This window comes from Anopheles cruzii, chromosome 3 (assembly GCF_943734635.1).
Source record: "Anopheles cruzii chromosome 3, idAnoCruzAS_RS32_06, whole genome shotgun sequence".
Lineage (NCBI taxonomy): Eukaryota > Metazoa > Arthropoda > Insecta > Diptera > Culicidae > Anopheles > Anopheles cruzii.
The window spans coordinates 55620423-55631812 of NC_069145.1; the positions used below are offsets into that span (position 1 = coordinate 55620423).

General features: G+C 47.1%; 1 protein-coding gene across 1 annotated transcript in view; it reads left to right on the top strand.

Moving 5' to 3' along the window:
* The window catches only part of LOC128270632 (T-box protein H15-like), a 51328-nt gene extending 42204 nt beyond the window's left edge, over positions 1–9124 (top strand). The window contains exons 5-7 of the mRNA XM_053008041.1: positions 1354–1598; positions 2235–2246; positions 8560–9124. Of these exons, the coding sequence (XP_052864001.1) occupies positions 1354–1598; positions 2235–2246; positions 8560–9124 (822 nt within the window). The remainder of the gene's footprint in view (positions 1–1353; positions 1599–2234; positions 2247–8559) is intronic.
* The last annotated feature ends 2266 nt before the right edge of the window (positions 9125–11390 follow it).

Below are 11390 nucleotides of genomic sequence, written 5' to 3' on the forward strand. Positions count from 1 at the left end.
CGCAGTGAGTCTCTATTTGAGTGTGTCTTCCGCGGCCGACCAGGATTTCAGTTTCCGTCTTTTTGCCGTCTCGCCTTAATTTGGTTCTGTTTGCCGACGACGGAATCGATTCCGATCGCTTGCCCAAGATGTCCACCAGTATCGGCACCACCAGTCTTTAAAAGCGGTTGCCAGCCAGGTCCAGTGTTGCCGGTGGCTCGAGTTTTCCGGTTAAACACTTTCATCGACCGACCGACTCGGCCTCGGTGCCTCAGATATTGATTTTTCGTGGCCATATCTTTATTATTGATATCTTCGGTCGTGTTGTGAAGGTGCTCCGCACGAAGGCTGGCTGATCGGCCCTGAAGGGACCAGAAGTTGGAAGGAGTCGGTCTCGGCGCGTCATCCGCCATTTTTCGCCACACTCGGTGGCGTTTCGAGGAGCCTTTCGATCGGAACCATCGTCCTTCTCTCTCCCGCTCTCTCTCTCTCATGGGAACGATATCAATTTCATCAAATCATAATTTATGGATTGCCATTCCTCTTGCAAATGGTTTATTCTCCGGCCGTCGTCGTCGTCGTCATCATCGTCGGGGTTCCGCCGCTGCCGAGGGCTGCTGCGTTCGGAGTGCGGCCCGGGAATGCTGCTGCCCGGGGATGTCAAATTCATGGCCCTTTCGTCTCCGGAATATAATATTTTGTGCGCCTTTCGTCGTGTTTGTGCAACCGTGACCGTTTGGTGTGTTTGTGTGGGATGCTGGGGCGGCCGAGATCGGATCGGCCTGCGGATGCTGTATAGGGCGGGCTCGTTTCTTCCCAGTTCGCTTTTGCGCGCCGTTGGGATCGGTGAAATATTGCGCACTCCTTCTCGAACGGGTGTTTGGGGGGAGCACCACCACCCACCGCGAGTGCGAAACCCACACACACACACACCGAACCGAACACGACCACCTTTCCGGTTCCTCAGCTGGCGTTTGTGTTGAGTTGTTTACTGCGCATTAAACTTTCAGGATTCCGGATCCACTCTGCGTGAATGGAGTGATGTGCCTCGGAGAGGAAGGCTCCGTGAAAATTATGGCCGCGCTGTGAATATCTCGATCTGCTCGACCAAACTGCGGGCTTTTGTGCCCCAATTTACAAGAACTCGCATGGTGGAGGTGGAAAATTGTGAAAATGTAAAACTTTTCCTCTCACTACCTGATTGCCGAACGGCGAAAGTAATCAGAAATTGGAAAAGTTTGAATAAAGCCCTCTCGGCCTGTCGGTGTCAACCATGGCGTAGATGTTGCCCAATACGGTTTATATCGGTACTATTGGTATATTAAATAACATAAGTAATGCCTCAAAACCTTTCCCTCAAACCTCTCGCTGCAGATTGTACTCAACTCGATGCATCGCTACCAACCGCGTGTCCATCTGGTGCGACTAGGGCCGGGCCAGACCGTACCCTGTTCGCCCAAGGAGCTGCAAGAGCTGGACCACAAAACGTACGTCTTTCCGGAGACCGTCTTCACCGCGGTGACGGCGTACCAGAATCAGCTGATCACGAAGCTAAAAATCGATTCCAACCCGTTCGCCAAAGGATTCCGGGATTCGTCGCGGTTGACCGACTTCGATAGGTAAGCCCTGGTCTCGGATTCTTCGGCCACACTTTACTGGCCTGCTTTCCTTTTTCGCTGGTGTTGACTTTCGGATGGTGTTAATTTAATGATTTATGTTGTTGAGAATGCTAGCTCTGACCCTCGCCGTATCCATTTCATTATGCGGCGCCAAAGACACCCCATCCTACGGACGTTGGGACAAACGATTTTTATCCCTGAAGTTTTTAAAATAACAAACGGTATAAGAGCTAACGTCTGGAGATACGAGCACAAGCATCGTCCGGTCGCGGTTCGATTTCGAATGATTTATGACGCACCGAGATGTTAACTTAATTACTCCGATCGGTGGTGTTCCAGTCCCATCGTTAATAATCGATTTCGATCGGCTTTTTCTCACATTTTCAAAACTCTGGCGGTTCTCTGACTTTGTTGCACCTGAATGTGTGTGCGTAGGGTATCCCTCGAGTCAAATATGTTTGATTCAAACACTGTTCGCCTTATGCTTCAACATGGGATTCTAGCAATTAAGGAGACTTACTTTGGTTCACGAACGGCGCATTAGGACCATTCTAGCTGCATTATTGTTCTATCCGCTTGCGGAGTTTGTTTTCTTGAAAAATATTAAAACATTGAACACTTCTATCTACGTTTCAGCTATTCGGGCATGTAAGTATTTCGGTGCCGACGCTGAACCAAACAGAGGCGACGGCCAAAGATGACTTAAATCGTAAATATGCAAATCTCAGGTGTAATAATCATGCTGAAATAGTATTACTTGTTTATTATGCTCTGACTAATGTGACAAATTTGAAGGACGAGTACGTTTACTACGAAATGGAACTCGGTGTTGGGTTTCAAATGACGTAAAAGTACCATTTTTCTGGACATAGCAGACCGGATTGATTGATAATATGGTGCCACTATCAAGCACAAGACCTGATAATTATTTCTTTTACTTTTTTTGTATTTGCTTTAATTGATTTGTTTATTTTATCATCATCATAATCAATGCCTCTGGAGCCGTTGAAGCTGTGTTTGGTTTCTAAGGAACAAAATAGAGGCATACAAATCAAAGTGTGGTGAGGCTAATTGACTTGTACTACTAAGCTTTCCCGAAGAAATTCATGGTATCGTTCGGATCATTCCAAACTTCCTTGCCACTTTTTAGATAATATAATCCAAGTGTGGTCCAAAGTTCATTCTATCATGCAAATGTATTACTAGAATATTTCTTCACGATAACCAATATTTCTTTTACCGATAAGTTCCTGGTTGTTGGCCATAGATAGCTGATTTAAAGAAAAATGTCTCATAATTAGTTACAATTAACTAGAATTTCAACTGGGCATTCTAAAAGTTGTAATGTGAAGGAAAATGGAAATAACCAAGATTTTTAAAGATTCTCCGCATGTTAAAGTTTTGATAAAAAGATTACTATAGATGAAGGGTAAATACTAAATAGAGAATAAAGTTTCAGCCCACTTTTATACATTTTCTCACTATTCAAAGAAAACATTTTTCAAAAAAGGCAGACGGAACATTATTTAGTGCACAACGTGAAACTTCGCGCCACGACGGAAAGGCTACTTCCTAGTAGCAATTCAGCACCATCTTCGCACCGGTACGAGATTGAGATGGAAAAATGGCAAGACACCGACCGCTCAGAACCCGCCGACCACATGAGCCCCGGTCGAGCCCCTCGCCGCGACCGAAACGTATGACCGGAGGATTCCGCGTTTTCGTTTCACTAAAGTGTTGATTACAGAGCGGCAACATTCGGCACCTTCGCAAAGCCGCGGCGTTGCGCAAGCGCAAACGGAGCTAAATGACTGTTAAAAGTGGTCGTAATTATTCCGACAACTGCGCACCGGACCAGCCTCCGGGCCGAGTCCGGTCCGGTCCGGTCCGGAGTCGTTTCAATCTCCTTCTCGCGCGTCGCACAGGAAATCCTGCGCTCTCGGAGCGGCCGTTGATTGCCGGCTTTTGCACAACGCGAAACCGCCTTTGAAGCCTTTCTGCACTCTTCTGCACACTGCCGGGCCCAACATAAAAACGAAGCATAAAAACCGTAGCGATGCGCCCGTCCGTCGTCCGGTCGTAATGATTGATAAAATCCTTACAACACCTCCGGCGGCAGGCCCGGCCGGCGACCATCGGGGCGGGAGAACACGGCCGCCGGAGGCCCTTTTCGGGGCAGAATGAGGATGAACCGGGCGCATTTCGGTTGCCTCGAACGCGGCACGTTGCGTAGTAATTTACACGAAATTGATGAACTTCGAGAGGCGCAAAGCGTAACATGCCGTGCGGCCGGGTAATTTATGACTCCCGGGCGGTTGGTCCGGGGAAGCACCGCTCCTTCGCCCCATCGGAGTTTGTCACGGAACCTTCACGGTCAGTCTCGCTGTCGCCCGTGAGCTGCGCCAGACATTGAGTCGCAGATCGTCGCTGCGAACTTGCCCTCGAGCGATTTCTTTAAGCCGAAGGTGCCGTTTCGCGTCACCTTCGAACCGCGCTTGGCAGCGAACGACGACGGGAGATTCTTGAGACAGGCCCGGACAGTGCATTGTTTCCGTTAAGAAGATTGATGCGCAGGGCCCAGATCCTCCGGAGCGGGGCTGCAACCTTTTTGGCCTCTATTCACCTGCCAATCGTCGGCCGCCGGTGGCCGCCATTCTAATGTCGCCGATGAACCTGTGCACCGCGAACATCGATCATATTTTGCACTCTTGTTCTCCTCGCCGTTCTTGCCGCGAGGGAAGCAATTCCCATTTCCCTACCTTAAATGCATATTAATAACCACCACACGGCGGTTGACGGTTGCAGTCAGGAGACATATTTTCGTCCTGTGATTGGCGGTGCTAGGTGGTACATCAATCGCTAATTATAGTGACATTTTTGGAGTCTTGTTCACAATCTTTCTGAGTTCATCAATGACTGAAAAAATCATCCAAAACGGAGAAATGATTGCACCATGCAATGGCAAATTTTTAATCACTGGTGATACTGCCAAATTCAAGTTAGAACAACAAGTTATCTGGTAAATACACAGAGATCAAGATTTTAAGGCATTTTTTCAATTCACTTTTCCAATTACTCAAATAAGTACAAGAAGCGGTTATTACATAGAAAATATCGAAACAAAGTTAACAAAACAAAAGATTTTATGAAATACGATGCTGAAACATTTATTTTAGTCAATTAAAATTAAGTGAAAAGCACATGTTCCATCATCATCTTTGAAGTACTGTCTCTGTCACTTGTAACTTCTGAATTGCTGCATTATCTTGTCGTGGCGTAAAATATTGACCAACGAGACAAACGAATAATTATTTCTTGCATCAAGTTTTGACCAGCTTTCGAGTCAACACGGCGTTGAATTGTCTCTAATTTAAAACTTTCATGGAAACAAAGCATTTCTGGACCATAATACAATTGTAAATTGATTCCTGTTCTTGATTTAAACTTCATATAAGAGAAAAGTTTAATTTAACATAGTGCTGTTGAGTTGAGTCCTATGAACGATTGATTTAACCAAAATACTAGGTGTGTGCGTTGAGAAGTGAAATTTTTAACACACAAAAAATGTTTATAAAATTTTTATGCATTTCTATTTTATTCAAAGTATGTGCCATCGCTAGCTATACATTTCTCCTATCTCTCTGCTTAATCATGGATTCCCAGACGAAAGAATTCTTCGACTTTTTAAGTAAACTAATTAGTCATCCCATTTCGACTTCCTCGTAGAAAAACGAAGGGCTGCTCAGCCAATACGTGTCCCATCGATGAAAATGAATGATATTCGGAAAGAACCAAGTCTGGTGAATAACGCGGGGAGGGATAGCAGCTCCCATCCAAGTGATTTGATAGTATCCTGAAACAGTTTTGTTTTTTGGGGCGCCTGGTGCTTGTTCCACGGGCCACCAGGCGCCCCCATTGGAAACTAGAATTGCATTTTGGTCGTTTTTCGATCAATGCATGGTTCAAATTGATCATTTGTTGTCAGTAGCGATCGGAATTAACGTTTTCATCAGGTTTTAGGAGCTTGTGAAACACCACACCTTTCTGTCCCATCAGAAAGTCCGTTTTTTGGAGTCCTTGACGCTTTTTTTTGTAAAGTCAAAATCGCCATTTTGAATTTTTTAAACCACTTAAAGCACTGCGATCTTCCAAACACAAGTCCCGACAAGCATTTGGTGCGATTCCGAAGCAGTTTTCTTCAAGAGGCAGAAAAATATAATCCCCGCAAAACGTCATTTTCAGGCACAAAAGTTGACATGGTCTAACCCTTTCAATGATGGGTTGCAAACCGAAATAATTTTTTTTTCGACCTGAAATCATTTACCTGATGTCAAAACAAGGTAATGATGAATGAACAGCAAAACTGGGAAGTCCCAATCGGCAGGTACAGCCATCATTCTAAAATTTCACTTCTCAACGCACACACCTAGTAAGGAAGGTATAAGAGATCTGTATATCTTTTTATTGATTTTTTTGTGGAATGATTTTCACAGATAAAAAAGAATTGGCAGTTGAGATGATCAAATGTACATTTATCATCACATCTTATCGAATCACCATAATTCTTCACTACATTCATCGCGCATTTATCACCCTTAATTCCGTGTTTTGTCACGTTACCACTCAAGTTAAAAAATCACGTTACCGAGTTACCTTTAATTCCGAGCAAAGTGATGTAAAAATATGTAAAAAAAGACCTAAATATTCAAAATAAAATTTGGACTGTTCCACTCAAATTCACCTATGGCTGTACCAGTACAAGACATTCAATCAAAATGTAATTCAATTGTCATAATTTATATCTCAAAATAATTGAACTCTCAAACATTCAACAGCTTAAAAGTGCGATTCTAAAGTGCTTTGTTTTGTTAGACTCTGTATGAAGAGTTTAACTGTATTAAATTCAATTGAGCTCGGCTCTTATCAGTGACCGTAAGAAAGACTGTGAAATAGCTTACAAAAACATGTGAAATACTTACTGATGGTACTTTAAAAATATTTTTTCAAAACAACTTGATCTTATTAAATTGCTGAAACTCATTCTGTAAAACAGCAAAACACAGCACTGGAGTTACTTTCCCCTCACAAGTCATCGGTTACTTTAAAGCCAATTGTTAGGGATTGGCACGTCACCACTTCACATCGTAGGCACGCTGCAACAAACGTCCAGCAATTGTTGGCGTCGTTTTTCTGCGATATCCCCAACCGATGACTCACACCGATGGAGGCTGGCACTCCATTTCAGCCACCGACCATCCGTAATTGAACCAATTAAATTACCTTTCATGCCGTAATGGGTTACGTTGCATAAGACCATCGTCAATATCGGCTACTCCGGTTGCTTCTGGAGGCGCGGTTTTGCCCCGTTCCCTTTTTTTTTGGCAAAATCGCGACTCCAAAGGGCGGTAACAAATCGGTAAAATCGACGAAATTAAAGACCGCACGCCAACACTCAGCCGGCCGGCCGGGATTGCTTCCTTTTTGCCCGAACTGCAGTCGAGCGGCAAGGCAAGCCGGGCGCGGTTGCAGTTGATTAGCAGTTAAAGTGCATCGTGATAAGGGAAAGTGAAAAGAATCGGTAAAAGGGGGTCTGGGTCCTGGGTGGGGGTCAAGAATCACTTTGGCAGTCCGGCAGCACCCGGTCGGCAACGTGGCCCGGCGAATTCGGTTTGAGTTCGACGAGAAATCCGAAACCTGTCCATCATCTTCGCTTCTCGTGGCCATTCGCTCGCACCACGCACAACGGCCAGCCGAATGATCGATGAAGAAACGAGCAAAATAACCAACGAAGAAGAAAAAGAAGAAGAACAGGCAAAAACAAAACGAATCCCTCACCTCGTGGTCAGATTTTTCATAATTACACCCGATGATAGCAGCTAATAATTGAAGGCTCTAATTTGTTGTGCGCGAGGTGTGAAGGAATCTTTTCGGACCCCGGGACCCCGCGGGTTCCCGGGCGGCCGCTCCTTCTGTCCGGCGTTCCGTCCCTGCTCCTGGCTCCAGTCCGTGGCCGTGACTGGCCAGAGTGGACCAACACGCGGGTCCACGGCCGCGGAACGCGACGGACAATCAAAAAGGAGCGAACAGCCCTTCGGGCTAATATCATCACCAGGGCGGCAAACGAAAATTACAGGGCGGCACACCGAAGCCCCGAGGACCCACAGACTGCTCTCCTTCGTTCCCTCTCTCTCCTGGGTTTGCTTTCTGCGGTGATTCAGGGAATCGATCCCATTTCGTGACCGCCGTGCCTTGCAGCAGCACGGGAGTTTCTCTGTTGGCCAAAGGGAATCGGGTCGGTTGGTGGGTGGGTCATTGCGATCATTGCGAGCCTCTTTGGAGCCTCCCGCTGGAAGCTGCTGGAGAAGCGTCGTTGCTACCCTCTACGCGACTCGTGACGTGAATGTATTGTTTTCTTTAGCTTTGCTTCCTTAGCTTCCTCCCGAGCAGCCAATCTTCGCGCGCGCTCCGGCGCCGTGTTTTCGGTTTTTGTGTTTTGCCATTGCCGGCCACGACGAGGGCTTCCTTTCATCTGGCACCGCGCGCCTTGTGGGAAAGTGGGACCGACCGACCGAACCGAACCGCGGGTACGAAGCGATCACGTGAATTGGTTTATGGTCGTGTGAAATTGAAAATGAAGCGAAGTTTATAGTTATTTAATAACCGATCGTTTCCCGATCGGAGCCTCCGATCCTTGGTGCGGCGAAGGTGGCAGCCCACATTTTTGGCCATCGGCCGGTGGACCGCCAGGAGGAGAGTGGCCACAGTTCGCAGGCAGCGCAGCAGATTAGCTGGCAACCATAATGATGATGACGCTGATGATGATGATGATGATGCTGACTGTGTGTCAGGCGGGCGTGTTGTGCATTCCAAAGGATCGACGTCGAAGAGGATACAATTCTTGGGATAAATGACTTAAAGTTTCATGAAAATAAAATAATTCACTTACTGTTCCGTTCCACAGGGATCCAATGGATGCAATGCTGCTGGAACAGCACCTTCGCTCCCCGATGCGCCTCTTTCCGGATCCGATTGCGATGGCCCAGTTCGCGTCCAGCCACCAGGATCCGGACGGGTCGCAGGCGGCGCTGATCGAGAAGGCCCGCCAACACCTGCAGCTGTGGGGACGCTCCCCATACAGTGAACTGCTGTTGCCGCAGATGTACCAACGGCCACCGGCCGGCCTTGGCGCCCTCAACCTGGGCCTCTGGCAGGCAACCGGCGGTCAGTGGCCACCTCAACTTCCGCCCGGGTTTCTGCAGCAAACGGCGTCGCTGGCGGCGACGGCCACCTCCGTCGGCACCTCGCGAACACCACCACCATCGGCCCTCCATCACCCACCGCCCACCACCAGTTCGACGCCATCGCCCGGGGCCGGATCACCCTCGCCCAACGACCTGCGGACCCGACACCTGAGCCGCTACAGTCCGTACCAGATTCCGCCACAGCACTCGCAGCATCCGCAGCAGCTCTCGCCGGCCGGCTCCGGCCCGGCATCGACCTCGACATCGAGGAGTCCTTCGAATTAACCAGGAGGGGGTCGACCCAGTGTAGATACACAACGCGCGGTGTACATAAACTCGAGCAAAGACTCGTACGGCGAGTCTGCGACAAGTGTGAACGCTCAGGTTCTATTTATTTCATCCGAGTTTCGAGCATAATTACCGAACATTCATAGAGCATAGATGAGTTGGCTACGTTTCGTTGAGACTTTGGGCCACCCAATGTATCGCAGTGGGCGCAGTTTCGTTGTAAAATAGAGCAAAGGTGTCGAAAGGTAAATAAACAAAGGACTGCACAGGCCAAGGTTAGTAACTGCTGTAAACGTGTGCGAATCGTGATTGGAAATAAACAATAATGGATAGACGTTAGAATGTTGCCAGAACCCGGCCAGAGAGTTCTACAGTCTTTGCAACCGAAAATTATGCGCTCCGAAATTACTTTGATAATATATCAGGTCTAAAATGTGTGAAACGGTGAGTCGAGTTGTCAATTTAGTCCTTTTCATTATGCTTTTTTGGTGACACTGTCTTGTTTTGACATCTGGAAAATGATCTGATGTAAAAAAAAATAATTATTTAGTTTGCAACTTATTTTTGAAGAGGGTAGACCATGTGCCTTTTTCGACTTTTGTGCCTGAAAATGACGTGTTACGGGCATTATTGCTGTTCTGCTACATACTGAACAAAACTGATACAAAATCACATTAAATGCTTGTCGAAGCTTACGGTGATCATTCTTTTAGAAGATCGCAGTGCTTTGAGTTGATTTAAAAACTAAAATATGGCTATTTTGGTTTAACAAGAAAAGAGCGCCGGAGAACTGTAAATAAGTTCGAGGATGCTGAACTACAAGATCTTTTGGCCGAAAATGACACGCAAACGCAACGACAATCCGCGGATCAGCTAAATGTGTCCCAATACGCCATATCCCTATGTTTGAAGGCCCTGGAACGAAAGACAGCAGAAAAACCGAAAAAAACAAACGGAAAATTCTACTCGCCACGTACAAAAGGAAGTAATTTCTTCATCAGATCGTGACTGGGGATGGAAAGTAGATGCATTTTGAGAACCCTAAAAGGCATAAATCATCGGTAAGTCCGGGAAAATCATCAACTTCGACTGCAAAACCAGATCGATTTGGCAAAAAACATCTGATAGGAAAGGACCAGAAAGGTATGGTGTACCACAAGCTCCTTAAACCAGGTGGAACCGTTAATTCAGTATCCACAATTCAATGGACCAGAAGACTCGGTAAGGTAACTTTGCCTCTTGAGAATGTGCCTTTTCGTTATGGTTTTGAAGCTGTCAGTGAGGCAGAGTTGTGCTGCCTGCTGGACAGGGTTGCCACATGCACAGAAGGGTAGATCTACTGTGTCTTCAGACTGAGAGAAGCAATCTAATTCCATTACGAAAATTCTCCTGGCGAATGTAAATTCGTTCGCTCACTTCATCGTCTGAGTGCATCAAATCACACCCAAAACGGCCGTGTCGCCGTTATTGTTGATTTATTAGCTTTACCTATTGATGAGCTGCCAATGCAGGGACGCCCTTCGATCGGTTCCTTGCACTGGCCTCTGGATTGTCGAGCTGTCGGGTAGGGAATTGGGAGGCAAGAAAAATCGACCTCAGCCACCGTGGTTTCCCGGTGAGTAATTCACTTATGCGGACCGGTTCCTTCGTCCATAAATCATCATTTCGTACGCCCAATGTTGCAGCGACATTGCGAAAGTCACTCTCGGAGAGCTCGACTCCTTCTCGACGATTTTTGCGACGGCGGCTTTTCGCACGTTCCTCCGTTGAGTAACTTGTTTGCCTCTCCGTCCGAGTGCGCCGCCACCAGGACGCATCAAATGACGCGCATCATCTCGGACACGTGACCCATAATCGCCTTGGGTGCGAGACTATCTCCGTCGTGAGCTACACGTACGCCGTTTCACACGTCCCGGAGATGCGCCCTCTTTGGAGATAAATTAATCGGATGGGCAGGAACCGGCCGGAGCCTATAAATATCATTCGACATGGTCTACGAGATACCTACGGAGCTCGTGTCCTTAGTTTTTGGGGGTTTCGAATTCAATTTGGCCGTCTTAAGGGATTTTCGATTCGATCCCCGGGACGGTCTCGCTTCGCTCATTAGTCGTCACGTGCCCAGTTCGTGCTCTAAAATCACCGAAACAGTGCACCTTAAACTGGGCGCAAGGTTCTTCACTTTCGGTGGCTTCGTTCTTAGGACTCCCGGTGGCCTTCAACTAATCGACAGTCTCTCTTTTGCACACGGCAAAAATGGCTGCAG